Below are 16,004 nucleotides of genomic sequence, written 5' to 3'. Positions count from 1 at the left end.
GAGCGAGTGCACGCACGTAGGCACGCAGGCAGAAGGCCGCGCGCAGCCTCCGCTACGTAGTGTTTGTTTCTCGCCCTTCCTCCCTCCCCCTTTCGGCCCTCGGAGCCCAAAACAACGCAGCGGGGAGCTGCTTCCTCTCCAGCCACCTTGGTTCCCCTGCCGCGGGCGGGCGGGCGGGTGGGCGCGCGCCGAGGACGACGGACTTCCCTCTCTTTACCTCCCGCCCCCTCTCACCCCCTGGGCCAATCGCCGCCAGCGGCTTCACGGCGCAGTCGCACCGGAGCCGGAGACGGGAAAGGCTGGCTTCGGCTCAAGTGCCTCGTAGTACCGAGGTGTGTGCGCACCCGTCTCTCCGTACTTCCAGCCGGGGCTCCGCGCAGCCGCCCGGAGCTCCCTCGCCACACGCCCCTCCCACCCCGTCACCACCCTTACTTCCGTCTGACCCGATCGCTCTGTTGTCGTAGGGCTTGCTCGCTAATCTCTGTTCCCTAGTGTCTGTTCGTGCAGCCACTTCTTGAGAGAGAAAAAAGCCAGAAGGAAAGCAGGGAAGCTCCTGCAACGTGAATGCCTACTGGCAATTGTCTTTCTGGTTAGTCAACAAAAGGGCTCTCCAAAACCTTGCAAGGACTGCAGTAACTAACCCCGGCCCTCTTTTTTTCCCCCCCTCAATCCTTCAACTTCTACCCAGCAACAGACACCCTGACCTCGCCGTATTGGCCAACTTGAATCGTCATCTGCAATTCTGATTGGTCCCTCAAGATCTTTCGGATTTTTTTTTCAATTGGCGAAGCTGCCAGAGGATTTCCGCCCACCCCACGGTTGGTCCACTGGGGAGGCTGGAGAGGCGGGGTCGTTTCTGCGGGATTACTTTTCCGGGGCCGCTTCTGATTGGGCGGCGTGGAGCAATGCGCGCCACCCTTTAGACACCAAGCTGTCGGGAGGCTGACCCTGCCTTCTTCGTACTCCCCGCCGGTAAATCGAAGCCCAGCGGGGAGACTTCGGGTTCGGCCACTTGCTGGGGGCGAGGGGCTGGCCGCGGGGCATGCGAGGCTTGCATGAGCGGCGGTTGCGGCCGCGTCACCCTCGGCCTGTGTTTGGGGTGCACGGACCGCATTCACCTCGGTTCCCCAACTCCTGGCCCGGAGGTCAACAAATGCTGGTTGAATAAGTGCGAACAAAGAGCTGGGATGGAGGCAAGCCCTCTAGACCTCTTTTAGCAGTTGTCCCCGCCTACTCCCTTCCACTTCCAGGTCAGGGAGGTGTGTCCGAAGGAAAGGAGGAAGCAAATTCCGCCGGCGTTTGTACGCCGGCCACAATTTTGTAGTACGGCCTTCGCTTTCTCGTGGGGTCTCCTCACCCCGGAGTCGCCGCTTTAGGAAATCAGTTAATCTCTGGCCTTACTCTTACCACGTCCTCTCCCTGATCAATCCCCTGCACTTCTAGAGATTGAAAAATAACTGCAGAGAGGAAAGGAAGGGGCTGTAGTAGAATCAAGGAAACCTCATTCCCTGAGAGGGCTCCTGGAGAAGGAGAATTTCCTGCTTTTTTAAGTCGGCTACCAAAATCGGTTATTTCGCTCCTATTCCCAGAGCTTCGGTTGCTCTTTCACTTCCCAATTCCTCAAGAGCACTGGGCGACAAAGTTATGGAGAAGCGCCTGCAGGAGGCTCAGCTGTACAAGGAGAAAGGGAACCAATGTTACCGGGAAGGGAAGTACCGAGATGCTGTGAGTGGGTACCATCGAGCTCTGCTGCAGCTGCGGGGTCTGGATCCAAGTCTGCCCTCCCCGATACCTAATCTGGGACCCCAGGGCCCGGCCCTCACACCTGAACAAGAAAACGTACTGCGCACCACCCAGACAGACTGCTACAACAACCTAGCTGGTAAGAACAGGGCTGAAGGGTGGGTAGAGTGTCAAGGCCGGGACATGAAAGTCTGAGAACACTGGGAAAAACACTGACGTGCTTCTCTGCCGTCGTCTAGTTATTCTGCCATGAACTGAAATTTATTTTCAATCTGTAGGGTCTAATTGAGTTTCTGTAGAGCCGTACTTCTCAGACTTCACTTGGAGAGTTTGTTAAACACAACTTCTTGAGCCCTGTCCCCACGATTCCGATTTAATGGGTCGGTGGTTTGTGTGTTGGGCGATGTGTGTACCAATTTGCATTTCTAACAAACTCCCGGTTGATGCTGATAGGTTTAGGGAATTTCGCACGCTATAGAGAAAATACTGAACCTACGTTTAGAGTATTGTTTCTTTAATATTTAAAATATAGGAAGGAAGGCACTTGCTTTAACTGGTGGTGTAAGTTATCCATCTTAGATATTTTGGATAGCTTTTCCTCATTTTCCTTCTTCCTATAAATCAGCTAGATGGTAACCTGGGTAACCAGTATCTTCCTTATCCAGCTGGCCTTGAATGAAGAGGTGGATTCCAGAGTTAGTATCGCTAGGATTAATCTGCTAAAAGAAGGGAGACTTCTTAGGTCTGTTTTATAGCAGGCAAAATAACCATAGAGCTAATTAAGTTATTTTGAAGTATATTAAAATATGCTAATGGTCCCAGTTGAGGCCACAGAAATTATTAGGAGTAGTTTTTATACTTTGTAATAGTTGTTTAAATGATTTTTTTTTTTTTTGCTTACTACACCACTCATCAGCTGTGATTTGGTGAAAATCTAGCTTTTTTACAGTGTGTGTCCAGAGCTCCTCTTAGACTCAAGTAACAGTAGTTAGAGTAGCTAATATTTCAGTTCATTCAACAATTATTTATTGGGTACTGAGGATACTGCAGTATTATAAAACAGATAAAGATCCCTGCTCTCATAGGGAGATGAACAAATAACAAAAGAGGTAACATGTATTAGAAGATGATAAGTAATGCGGAAAAGAATAAAGCAGAAAATGGGGTTAGGGACTTCCCTGGCGGTCCAGTGGTTAAGACTCCATGCTTCCAATGCAGGGGGTGCAGGTTCCATCCCCAGTCAGGGAACTAAGATCACACATACTGCGTGGAGCGGCCCAAAAAAAAAAACAAAACAGAAAAGAAAATGGGGATAGTGAGTGCCATAGGCATGGAAGTGTTAGGTAGTGGTCAGGGAAGGCTCATTAAGGTGACATTTATGAAATGCCGTGTTTAAGCCCTTTATACACATATACATGTAAACCTATTTAAGTGTCACAGCAATCCTTTGAGGTAGATTTAAGGAAACATCTAATAAGTGGTGGAGCTAAAATTAAACCTGGGAAATCTTAATTGCAGAGCTTAAGCTCTTATTGCAGAATACTGTACATTATTAGAGAATAGAATACACATTGGGGAATTGACTAGAAATGAAGGAAATGAGATGGGTACTTGTAAATATCGTGACTCTCCAGGTGGACTTGAGGGCAGAGACTGTGGCTTATCCATCTATAGACCCTCTGCTTGGGGGTGCTTGGTAGATGCTCCATAAAGACTCACTAAAATTAACAAATTTCACTTACATGTAAGTGAAATTTACATGTTGGGCAGTTTATTTATAGTATCTCTCATCTTTATAAAAATTCTGCAAGGTAGTTATGATTTTCCCCATTTTACAGATAAGGAAATCAGACCATGTCACTGTCTAAAACCATCCAATGGCATCACATTACACTTAGGAAAATATTCAAACTCTGACCTTCCCCGGCACGGCCTGACCTGATCTGGCTCCTCCACAGACCGAATTCACAAAGCATGCGTCCACCTTCCAGCTTTGTAGAATCTCTTCTGTCAGCTAGAATGCCCTGTCCCTTGAATGACCCTTGTCATTCAGATCTTGGCCCAAAAGTCACTTTCTCAGGGAAGCCTTCTGTAATCAAACATCACTCTGACCTCATTCACTCTCTGTCCCAGCACAGTTCTGTTTTCCTCAAAGCACTAATAAATAAGTGAATTTCTTAGTGCATTCCTCCTACCTGGGAACTGGGATGCAAGCTCTATTTACTCGTCAAGGTGTCTGTCTCGTTCCTCTCCTCTCCTGCTCCTAACTCCGCCTAGCACATGGTCAGTTCTCCATAACTAATTGTCGAATGAATGAATGAAGCTCAGGGATGGGTTAGCTGACCGCTTGGAAGTACCTAAGTATTGTTATAAACCATATGGCCACTTGGTGGGGATGTTGTAGAAGGGATGCAGACATCAGCCCTGATTCTCCTTCCTTCTCAGCACCGTGATTTAATAATGCTGTGTTTAATCCCACAGTTGTAAAACAGGGAATGCATTTCCCTTCTTACTTATAGAAAGGCAGAACACTGACCTGAACATTGCCTCCTAAACAGATTTGTGGTTTGAGGTCCCATTCTTTCATCCAAGGGAATAGTGAAGTAATATATCGTCATTGAGAATGGTGGTAATTTTTGAGTTAGAGAGTCCTTGGTTCAGATTTCTTACTCATTCCACCTAGAAGCTGTGGGATCTTGGACAACTTACTTGACCTTTATGAACCTTGATTTCTTCATCCATTAAATGGAGATGGTAACACATACTGACTTCAGAGGGTGGATGAGAAGATTAAACAAGCACATAGCACAGCGCTTACTATTTCCTCACACAATTAATGGCAACGGTTGTTGTTAACAGAGCTTCAGTACAAGCATTGTGGTGAAATGGGAGATTCAAGACAGAGAGCCTCGGGTAGAAGAGATACACTGAAGAGTTTGTTTGTTTGTTTGTTTGTTTAAAGATATGGCAATTTATTATTTATTTTTATTTATTTATGGCTGTGTTGCGTCTTCGTTTCTGTGCGAGGGCTTTCTCCAGTTGCGGCAAGCGGGGGCCACTCTTCATCGCGGTGCGCGGGCCTCTCACTATCGCGGCCTCTCTTGTTGCGGAGCACAGGCTCCAGACGCGCAGGCTCAGTAGTTGTGGCACACGGGCCTAGTTGCTCTGCGGCATGTGGGATCTTCCCAGACCAGGGCTCGAACCCGTGTCCCCTGCATTGGCAGGCAGATTCTCAACCACTGCGCCACCAGGGAAGCCCCCAATGAAGAGTTTTAATTAAATAAATTTTTTTTCTTGGCTGTGCCACGCAGCATGCAACATCCCAGTTCCCCGACCAGGGATCGAAGCCGCACCCCCTGCAGTGGACGCGCGAAGTCCCAACCACTGGACCACCAGGGAAGTCCCCATAAATAAATTTTAAAGTATGTTCTTATCAACTTTTATAGCTGGGCCTGACCCACACTAGGTACGTGCTAGGCATTTGGTAGATAGTGAAGTAAACTGTGAGGTATGTAAAGCTTATATTCACTGCTGTATCCCCACTGGCTAGAAGAACGTCTGGCACATGGTGGACACTTGAATGTATTTGTTGGATGAGTGAATGTTGACATCATCCTAGGTTTGGTACTGCCTTGAGTTGGGCAATGGAACTTAGTGTAATAAGGTCCTCCTCCCTCTTCTCTCTTCCTTCCATTTGGCCCCATTAGCCTGTCTTCTTCAGATGGAGCCAGTAAACTACGAACGGGTGAAAGAATACAGTCAGAAAGTCCTGGAGCGACAGCCTGATAATGCCAAGGCCTTGTATCGGGCTGGAGTGGCCTTTTTCCACCTGCAGGACTATGACCGGGCTCGGCATTACCTCGTGGCCGCTGTCAATAGGCAGCCAAAAGGTGAGAGAAGGGGACTGAAGCAGTAAGTACAAAAAATTGTTCCACCGAGGTAGTATCTGTGGGAAGGTGTTTTATTTTATCTTTCAACTTACTGAATTTTGAAAAGAGGTAATAATACAGTCACATGTTCAAAATTCAAAAAGTATAAAAAGATATATGACAAACAGGCCTTCAACTCCTGTATTCTTGCCTCCACAGGAAAGCAATATTGTACATGCTCGAGAAATAATCTTACAATGTTGTTTTTCAAGTTTCAGTTCCTAGATGGGGCCAAAAATAGGATCTGGATTCCAATGAATAAACATGATAATCCTCATTTCTACCAGTTCTCCAGCTGGGGTCTGGCCTTTGCTTAACTATCCATTTATCCTTTAGCTCAGCTAACCCCAGGTATGACCTAGAAGAAGGACAGGCCTCCTGAGAGAAAATTTGAGGCTTGTTTCCAAGGGCAAAAGAATATTGTGAAGAGAATGACAGACTCATTCCTGTGTTGGTGGTTCAGCACTGAAAATTGTCTCCCATTTTGCATTCTGGCTTAGAGCGGCTACTGAAGTAAGAGGGTCCCCAAACATACAGTAATTCAGCAAAATCTCTCTAATTGAACGGGAAAGCCATTATGAATTAATAAAGATATATGAGCCGTTGTTCACATTTCTTACCTTCAAGTACATAGATTAACTGCCAGCCATATATAGTAGCTTTAGAGACTTGCTCTGACAATAACTATTTCTTCAAGCTCCTTTTCATTATTAAGTTAGCATCCCTGTACAAGATTTTTTAATAATGCAAATAATGAATGAATGAGATTTACTATTGCATAGAATTGTTGTGATCTATGCAAATGGAAAGATTTTAGGAAATGGAAGTGTGTTCGTAATCCTCTTCTGCCCAGAGGTACGATTATGGCCTGTCTCTAATTGCCTTCTTTGCCCTGTTCTAAGACGCCAGTGTCCGGCGGTACCTTCAGCTAACGCAGTCGGAACTCAGCAGCTACCATCGGAAAGAGAAGCAGCTCTACCTGGGCATGTTTGGTTAACAAAGAAGAAAGATACCCCTCCACTGGAACTTAGGTGAACCATTAAAGACCCATCAAGGGGAAACCTGAGCCTCAGCAAGAGAAATTAACCCCATACCTCTGACCGAGGTGAACTTCTATTTTGTTTCTAGTTCTGCACGAACTCTTTATTGCTTACATAGTCTGTGTCTGTTTTTGTTTCTCCATCTATGTATTTATACGGCTTTTAATATGTGGTATTATTAGGGATATTTGCCTTGAGAAATACAACCAGAAAACATTCATCAGTTATGGGTGGAATTAATCATACCTTTGGCATAGATTTTAACGATAGATGTTGGTAGATGTAGTCATATACAAAGGAGAAGACTAGCAGAGGATGAAGTAATAAGGAAGGCAGAGAGGAGTTTCTTCCTTTGTTTCCTCAGATGCCCAAAGCCAAACTTACACAGGCCACAAACTGGCAAATATACGTACTGTGAAACTAGACAATTATAAATTGGGCCCACACGGCTCAGAATGAAAGATTTGAAATTAACCATCTTGATTAAAATAATTCCTTTGTCTTAATGTTCCACATACATTCAGATTCTTTTTCCCCCACAAAAGTATCTAGTTCCTCTTGTTTCTCTTGGTAATTTCTAGTCCTTGCTATTGTTCACACTCAGATCATTAATATAGTATACTTATTTTTTTTTTTTATTAAACCCTTCTGTCTTAAAACTTCTGGAGTCAAGCATTTAAGTATATATTTTGTAATCTTTTAAAAGCCCTCATGCCAAAAAAACACTCATAAACATTTTAATTTTTAATAGGTGCATATCTATAGTATGCTCATTTCTCTAAAAAAACATAGGAAAGACAGTTTACCAAGTCTTCTAGAAACAATACCATAAAAGAACAGGATAAAAACATAGATCTGTTCTTTACTTGTTACCTGCCCCCTTGTATTTTGCAGGAGCTCACTTCCTTAAAGAGGAGGGAAACAGTGAGGAAAGGTTCTCTTTCCTTAGGGCCTTTTAAGCACCAACGAACTTTCTGGAAGATTTGTTGGGCATGGGTGCAGGCGCAGATCTGGTGCAGTCATGGCTCAGTAGGAGGCTTCATCAACCAGGAGCTCCTTTGTCATTCTGCTAATGTCCACAATGTATGAGTTGTACAGAGTAGATAAGACCATAATAGCACTGCTTCTACCTTTATGAGTGAAGGTAATAAGCATGTGTCATTAGCCATCATACACAGACAGATGTCAGACAGAAACCCCTTAGTCTTGCCAAGTGTACACAAGCTCTTCTCCCTTTATCAGTAATGCCTCTCTTTCAATGAGCTAGGCTCATCTTTGAGTCTCCCTGTACCCTTAAATAATACAACCATCAACTTACAAACAAAAAGTTTTCATACCAAATGATCTTTTAAGTCCAAGGACAGAACTAACAAAAGTTGAATATTTTATTCCTCTTCCAAGCTTCTTAAATTTCTAAGCCTAGACTGTGGCCAAATTATGTCATGGTTGTGTGTTATGTTTGTTTGGGGTTGGTTTTGCTTTGTGATTTTCTTTTTTTCCCCTAAGACTTGATGTTACAGTAAACTATGTTCTGCATCAATGAGGAAAAAATAAAACTGATATTTAAAAATATATTGTAGAAATTTATTGCACTAACCCTTTTTTAGCACTACTAAGAGACAAAGTGGTCAGACTTACATTTCGGTCTTTAATTTGAAGGCCAGCTCCTAACAGAGATGTTAATGAACGGGAAAGTGGACAAAGGTAGGCAGTCAGATGTGGGTCTGGAGGAGGTCTGGCCAGCCCACATGCTGAAGGAATCAGCCAGAGGTGCCTCAGTCTCTGTACTCAGAAGTTTGTGGAGGGGGGAGGCTGCTCACCTTACCAATCCTTAATGGTTTCCACACAGGATTTGAGGGTTTGATTGAAGAGAAAGCATTCATGGTGATGTGAGGATTCATACTGCACATAAGGGACAGTTTAGAACAGTGTTTCCCTCCAAACCAATACCCACCATCTTTACAGTCTTGCCAAAATCACATACTACCTATACTACTTTTTAGTCAATATTTTATTTAAATATATATTTTGAAAGGAATTTTTGGACAGAGGAATATGTTAAATGATACCATGGGGCCGTAATCAGCAAACCCTAGGCTGAAACCATAAGATGAATAAACCAGTTTCTTCTATAAATTGCAAGGAAAAAGAGAGGGGAACCTATAAATTAAAAGAAGTTGAAGAGCCACCAACCAAATAAGTGTGACTCTACTTTGGATTCTGATTAGAAGAAAACAACTAAAAGTTTTTATGAGACTGTGTGTGAAATAAGAAAAAATATATATATTGGTCTCTTCCCAGGTCCTGGCACAGATCTCCTAAAACCCTTGGAATTTGGATTCTGATTTGAAAAAACAACTAAAAGTTTATGAGACAATCAGGGAAATTTGAACAAGAATTATTATCAGTTTTGCTGAGTGTGATCATGGTATTTGGTCTTTTTAAGGGTTCTTTTAGAGGTGCACGCTGAAATTGCTTACTGATAAAATTGGGGAGGGGACTTTAGAGCACTTCATATCATTTGCCAAGAAACACAAAAAACCCAAAACAAAACAACCAATCAACCATAAAAATAAATGTATTTTACAGTAAAAAAAAAAAAAAAAAAGTATTAGTGTATATTGAAGTAAACCATCTTTGGAAACACTGGCTTTGGAGAAAGGGAAATCCAATGTGAAGGGCTAAAATGGTGAGTTTTGTGAAGCTAAGAGCAAGTGAAGGCATACACTTACAAAATACCAATTAAGAAATGAAATCCTAAACTAGGAATAGGTCTCTAAAACTGGAGAGCAAAGGGTGGTTGTCTGAAAACTAAATCAGCTTGTAGCTCAAAAGCAAATAACTTCTCAGGGTTAAACTCTTAATAGCCTGGGGCCTGGCCCATCCCACCATAAAAGGAGGCCGATTTTGGCTCAGTAGAAGGAATAATTATCCAACAATTAGGGTTGTCCAACAGTAGAATATGTTTCCTTTGGGAATAGTGAGTTCTCTTTCAACACTTGGCAAAAGGAGGATCCAGTGTTGGACTAGAGGTTAGATGAGCTGGCCTGTGGTTCGTTGAATCCATGGTTGGGACTGTCAAGAGTAGTGGAAACCAGAGAAAGTTCTCTATTGATCACACCTCTACAGACAGGCCTAAACTGTTCTTGGTGTCCAGCAGATAGATAAAGTGAGGCAACTGTGGCCGTAATTGTGTTGGCTGCTGCTTTAAACATCTTGCAAATTCTTGGCTGCCACCTCCATGAAGAAAGCATTCCATGCTGGGAACTAAAGGCAAATGCTTGCTCTTCAGGAGAATCTCACCAAGTAACACATCCTCTTTAGTTAAGTATTGCACTTGGCCGAGACAGTAACAAGGTTCCTGTGTTCCCCAGATGGTCCAGAGAAATTATATACATTATATATACATGTACACATATTTATTATGCCTTGCTTTTAGGAACTGATGTTCTGAGGCAACCGATTTCTTTTTTCCCCCCTCCTTTTTTAAAAAAATTGATAGATAATTCACATACCATAAATTTCACTCTTTTAAAGGCAACTGATTCTTTTTTTTTTTTTATTAATTAATTTATTTATTTTTTATTTTTGGCTGTGTTGGGTCTTCGTTTCTGTGCAAGGACTTTCTCCAGTTGCGGCGAGCGGGGGCCACTCTTCATCGCGGTGCACGGGCCTCTCACCATCGCGGCCTCTCTAGTTGCGGAGCACAGGCTCCAGGGGCGCAGGCTCAGTAGCTGTGGCTCACGGGCCTAGTTGCTCCGCGGCATGTGGGATCTTCCCGGACCGGGGCACGAACCCGTGTCTCCTGCATTGGCAGGCGGATTCCTAACCACTGCGCCACCAGGGAAGCCCGGCAACTGATTCTTATAGGCGTTTTGATGTGATTCTTACTCCAGGAAAAGGTGCTCCAGTCAGCTAAAATAACTCTTACTGTATGTATGTATATCTTGTCTTGTTTCACCAAGGAGTTAAGGCAGTAATGTATTTGCATAAATAAAATTAGCCATTTGAAAAATAAAAGATTATTCCAACACAAGAAAAATGAAAAGCGTAGAATTCAGTCTCTCAGCCATGGAAATGTTAAGCGTCAACTTTTGCTTCCCATAATAACCCAAGTAAGGAGCTTTCTTTGGCCAAATCTTTGATGCTCAGCTCTGTCTCCTTCCTATGACTCAAAAACAACTTGCTAGTGAGAGTTCACAGGGCTGAATGTGACAAATCCAAAGAGAGAGAAGAAATTCAGAACATTCACTCATATTTTCATCTTTTTCTAAATACTCCTTCCTGCTTTTTTTGCACTCAGTTCCTTATGTGCCAAAGAGAGAGAGTTTGTGGGGAGCCCTCTGGTCCATCCTACAGACACCACTCTTCACCACAGGCAGGGGCAGACCCTTCTCTTACATTCCTAGAATGCTTTTTCCCCCCATGCCACATCAACACCCCAAATTCCCATTTCTTTGCTATCTCTACTGTCAGTAACTACCTGTGTGACCGTACATGAGTAATTTGACCTGTCTAGGCTGTCATCACACCTTTTAAGTGAGGGAGTTAGACCAGATGAACTCTAAGATTGTCTCATCTAGAGTTTCTTGCTTTAGTTTTCCCAAGCGCCCATCATTTCCATTTCACAAGTCCTCCAGCTGCCCCCACACGCCTACCACCGTGGAGCTTAGTGTTTTCTGCCTTGCAGTTTGTCATCTTCAGAGACCTCAATGCACATTTAAGACATGCAGGCAAAAATTTCAAGCCATCAATACGGTATCTGTTGTTGAAACAGTCAATCAAAGGCCTTTCTACATGGAAAGCAGAGGGAAAGGGGTAAGGCAACAAAACCAAACAAACACTCAAAAGGTCAAAAAAGAAAACAACTTCTAGTTCAAAGTTAACCATCTTCAACAGTGTTTTAAACCAGCATGGTATCTGAAGTCATAAGCCAGGGTTCAAATCTGGCTTGCCCCTTAACTAGCTCTGTGACCTAGAACAAGTTAACGTTGATTGTTCAGTCTCAAGTTTCCTTGTCTGTGGGGAAAAAAGCGGGGAGAGGGATAATACCTCATAAAGTTGTTGAGGATTAAATGAGTATTTATGTGAAGTGCCCAGTACATCCCAGGACACAGGAGGAGCTCAACTACAACAATAAACCATAATTGTGTGAAATTCCCTAATTTGTACACTTTTCCTAAGTCAAGTCTACACTGCCCTCTGCCTCTCTCACTTTTTTCCTCATAAACAACCTGACCCCCACCCCTACCCCAAGTACAGGTATCAGATTCCTAGAAGGTCTGGAGGAGAGCTGTGAAAGAATCAGCAGGCATGCAGGTTTGTGGAAGAAACCAGCCAAGACCAGTTCAGAGAGATACTTTTCACTGCTAGCTTTATGGGTCCAAATGCAGAGTGAGAAGCGATTACACCTCGGGAAAATTCCCGGTGCCCTTGGTGAGGAGTTGACTGAGATGCGATGCCCCATAAAGTCCTGCTATCTGGCTGGGAAAAGAAAAGGGTAGGAACCTACAGCCTGGGCAGAATCTTCATTCTGTCCCCAGCAGGGGAAATGAGATGCTTCCCACCTTCCGTGCTGCCCCCTAACAGTGGCAACAGCAGGCCTAGCATCAGGGCGTGCTCTCACAGATGTTAGTTTTTGGGGCCAAGTACAAAATTTTTGGGTGGCCCTCCAGCACTGCTGTTCTGTCTGTCTGCTGTCGGGGAGCCAGGGATGGGCTGCACTCCCAGGAGGGGGCCAGCCTCTGGATCCGGTTTGCTGCGTTTGGCCAGGTCCTCATTGTGAGCCTTACGGATGTGGCGGTACAGGTCCCCTGACTGCGTGTAGCTGCGCAGGCAGTAGCGGCACTCGTAGGGTCGCTCACGCGTGTGCACTGTGGCATGGCGCCGTAGCGTGTAAGAACATGAGAAGGTCTTCCCACATGTCTTGCAAGTGGGAACATCCTCAGTAAAAACCCCAAAGCTTCCTGGGGCTGCTTCATACTCAGAAGGCAGGTAGAGTGGCTCGTGCAGGGTGGGCGGAGCGGGCAGGGGTGAGGTCACCAGTCCTCGATGATACTGCCCTGGACCTGGCAGCAAATGGTAGGGTAGGTGAGGATCTGGCGGCAGGAAGTGGTCACTGGCCCCCACCTCCTCCAGTCCTGCTGCCCTTGGCTCTTCAAAGGCCTCTGGCTGTGGGGGCTGTTCACCATACATTGCTGCTCCAGGTGGGAACAGTCCCTCAGGACCCTGAGGCTGTTCCTCCGAGGCATCGGGCTCCTCATCGGAAATCACAATAGCTTCTACTTTCACCTGGACCAGCTCCGCTTCTGCTGGGGCTGGAGCCTGCGATGGAACTGGGGCTGGGACTGGGACTGCAGCCGAAGCTGGGGGATAGAAGCCTTGCAGTGGTCCTCCAGTTCCCCTTGGTTCCACCACCCTCAGATTCTCAGAAACCACATCAAGGGGAGCCAGCGGCTCCACTGAAACCGTTGGGAGGCCCGAAGAGAAGTAGTTCGCAGGGTTGGTCTCTGTGGAGCTACTGGGGCTGGCAAGAGAGACATCAGCCACTGGTGGAGGAGGTGCCCGCAGATGGAGTGAGTCAACCTCCACGCCAGGCTGTGTAGTATCAGCCCCAGCCGGCATCGGTGGCTCATCTGGAGGACAGACAGTAGGTGAGGGAGCTGCTGAGCTTTTCCATTCCCCTTTGCCCCAGTGGCCTGATGTCTCTGCAGATGCCAACGAAGGTTGGGGGCCACGGGAAGTGCTGGACAAAAACTCCAAATTAGGGTGCTGTGAGTTGGTTTCTTCCTCCTTCTTGGTACTATCCGCCTCTGCCAGGGCCCGGGCTTGCAGCCGCCGCTTACACACCTTGACAATATCATTCATGTGCAAGTAGCTGGCAGCTGCCAGCACATCCTCCACAGGGGTATCCCCCCTCAGGACCAGCTGGCCAGCATACATAAAGTCCAGAAGCAGCCCAAAGGCTGGGGCTGTGACAATCTCGTTGTGGATACACACCAGATCCCTCTTGTCCAGTTCCCGCTCTTTATAGAAAAGCTGGAAAAATGGGCTGCAGGAGGCCAGCACAGCCCGATGGGCCAAGAACTGGGTGCTACCCACCATCACCGTGCAGTCACAAAGGAAACCCTGCGACCGCTGCTCTCGGAGGCTCTGCAGCAGCTGCTGGCTGTGTTCTGGGAACTCCATAGCACCCCACGAAGGGAAAGGGACCCTAGGAAGGTCCCCACCAGTGGCTCCCTGGGAAAAGAGGACAGGGGGTTAGGGCAGGTGACCCTCCCATAAACCTTAACGTCACCTCTGAGCTATTACTTGCCACCCCAAAGCCTCTGGCAGCACCGTCCTGACCCCAAGACGCTCGCTTAAATTACTACCCTTCTTTCTCCCAGGTCACACCCAGTGGTCTACTTTTAGCCCCGCCCCTTCGGCCCAACCTTAGCAGCAGGCTCCGCCCCGTCCACAAAGCCCCTCCCCGGAAGTCCCGCCTCCTAAGCAGCCTCCGCTTCCTCGATGCCCACCCGGTAGCTTCCAGCACCTCCTCCAACTAGAAGTCTCGCCCCCAGGCCTTTGCGGGCGATACCTCTACGCCCCACTCCGGGAACTCCCTGAGCCTCTCTCGCATTCCAGGGGCTAAGAAGTCCGAGGGTGGGAACTAGCAGAGAAAGCTGATCTCTTCACTCACCGCCGATCAGCCACAGGGAGAGCTCCGCCCCTTCCCACCTTCTCAGTTATCATTGGCTCAAATTTGCCTTCCCTCGTCACGGATTGGTTCACTCTCCACTAACCATCCCCCCGGCTCGGGGCGGCGTCTCCAAATGGGTGCTGGTGGCCGTCGCTCAGGCAGCTAGGCGCCCGATTGGTTAGCGCTCCTGTCCTAAACTTTTCCTTTTCTAACCTCCTTCTTTGCCTCAGATCCCTCTGGATTGGCTGAGCTTTTCCAGCTACCTGAGGCAGTAGGAGTGCGACGCCCTCCGGATCGGCCGCGAGGCCCGCCACGGCGCAGAGCGTTGGGTCTTAGCGGACAGCATGTCACCCTCGCTGCTGGGTGACCGGGAAAAGGAGAACCTACAAGCTGGTGTGGTACCCAGGAGGCCCGAGTCTTAGACCCGGCTCTGCTGTAACCGTGGGCGATAGCTGCACCTCTCTGAACTGCAGTTGTTTCTTGTAGGTCCCTCCCTCTCTCAAAAACTCCAAGATGCCCTGCTGCCTCACTCCCTCCAGTCTGATGGTTCTGGGCTCCTGGCTCAGCAGTGGTGGTGTCAGAGAACTAGCAGCTGCGCGAATGCAGTCGTAGTGTCCCTAGCCTAAACTCTATAGCCAACTTACAATAGAGATGAGTGGCCTTCTCTGTCTGGAGCGTAGGGGGCAGTAGCTGGTAGGAAAGGAGGGAGTGGGCCAAGGCCCTAAAATGTCCCTGGGCGGGAGAATAAAGAGCGTGATTACTTCTGAAGAGATCTTCCAGTGTTCCTAGACAACAGCTAGTTGTCTAGCCACAACTACTGAGCCCGCGTGCTGCAACTCCCGAAGCCGGCGTGCCTAGAGCCCGTGCTCTGCGACAAGAGAAGCCACCGCAATGAGAAGCCCGCGCACTGCAACGAAGACCCAATGCAGCCAAAAATAATTAATTAATTTTTAAAAAACCCCGACATAAGTAACATTTTCATTTTCTAGGAAAAATAATTCTGTTTTCCAAAATCAAAAAAATATGTAGTGAAAATAGTGGCATTGTTTTACATTTTTCCAAATTTCTTTAATGTCTGGCTTTATATTAGACAGCTGGATTCTCACATCTGTTTCTGTTTTCGAACTATTATGAGATATTGTTTTGATTATATGAAGATTAAAATCTGACCTCATACAAATGGGTGGGCGTGGAATTTCATTGGCCGTGGTGAGAAGTTTGTATTGTATTCTGAGTGTAATCGGGAGCCATTGGTGGGTTTTAAGCAGGGGAGTGTTCTGATACGATTCTTGCTTTTAAAGACTTATCCTGCCTAGTCTGGAGAAAGGAGCATAGGGGATCAAAGTTGGAGCAGGGAGAGAGCTGTGGAAATTGTTCTGCAAGAGATGATGGTGGCTAGACAAGGGTAGTGATGGTGGAGCTGGGGAGAAGTGCTGGGTCAACAGAATTTGCTAAAATTAGGATAGGAGATGAGAGTCAAGAGGAAAAAGGAGTCAAGGATGGCTAAAATCTTTGAATGAGCAATGGTGTGGCTGACAGCCATTTTCTGAGATTGGGACAATGAGGTAGGAAAATGGAGAGTTCTGTTTTGACGCTTTAGGTAGAGCTTCC

At 46.4% G+C, this 16,004-nt stretch overlaps 2 protein-coding genes and 1 long non-coding RNA gene across 4 annotated transcripts; 2 read left to right on the top strand and 1 right to left on the bottom strand.

Moving 5' to 3' along the window:
- Nucleotides 1-198: 198 nt before the first annotated feature.
- TTC9C (tetratricopeptide repeat domain 9C) lies at nt 199-8,284 on the top strand. Of its 2 annotated transcripts, XM_082344253.1 has the most exons (5): nt 199-332; nt 689-818; nt 1,590-1,882; nt 5,451-5,633; nt 6,575-8,284. In XM_082344253.1, exons 3-5 carry the CDS (start codon nt 1,645-1,647, stop codon nt 6,667-6,669), a joined length of 516 nt encoding a protein of 171 aa, XP_082200379.1. In that variant the 5' UTR covers nt 199-332; nt 689-818; nt 1,590-1,644; the 3' UTR covers nt 6,670-8,284. The 2 variants fall into 2 exon arrangements, with proteins under 2 accessions (XP_082200379.1, XP_082200380.1); XM_082344254.1 differs by lacking the exons at nt 199-332; nt 689-818 and adding an exon at nt 835-972.
- Nucleotides 7,318-14,418, bottom strand: ZBTB3 (zinc finger and BTB domain containing 3). The gene is given in 3 exon segments (XM_082344232.1): nt 7,318-12,360; nt 12,362-13,951; nt 14,292-14,418. Coding segments are annotated over 3 exon segments (1,671 nt in total). The 5' UTR covers nt 14,334-14,418; the 3' UTR covers nt 7,318-12,321.
- Nucleotides 14,419-14,788: 370 nt separating this feature from the next.
- On the top strand, nt 14,789-15,703 carry LOC309606769. The gene is made up of 2 exons (XR_014232047.1): nt 14,789-14,875; nt 15,163-15,703. It is a non-coding gene; the product is annotated as an uncharacterized lncRNA (long non-coding RNA).
- The last annotated feature ends 301 nt before the right edge of the window (nt 15,704-16,004 follow it).

Source organism: Balaenoptera borealis, assembly GCF_965194805.1.
Source record: "Balaenoptera borealis genome assembly, chromosome: 11".
Lineage (NCBI taxonomy): Eukaryota > Metazoa > Chordata > Mammalia > Artiodactyla > Balaenopteridae > Balaenoptera > Balaenoptera borealis.
This window is presented reverse-complemented; position numbering and strand designations above follow the sequence as displayed.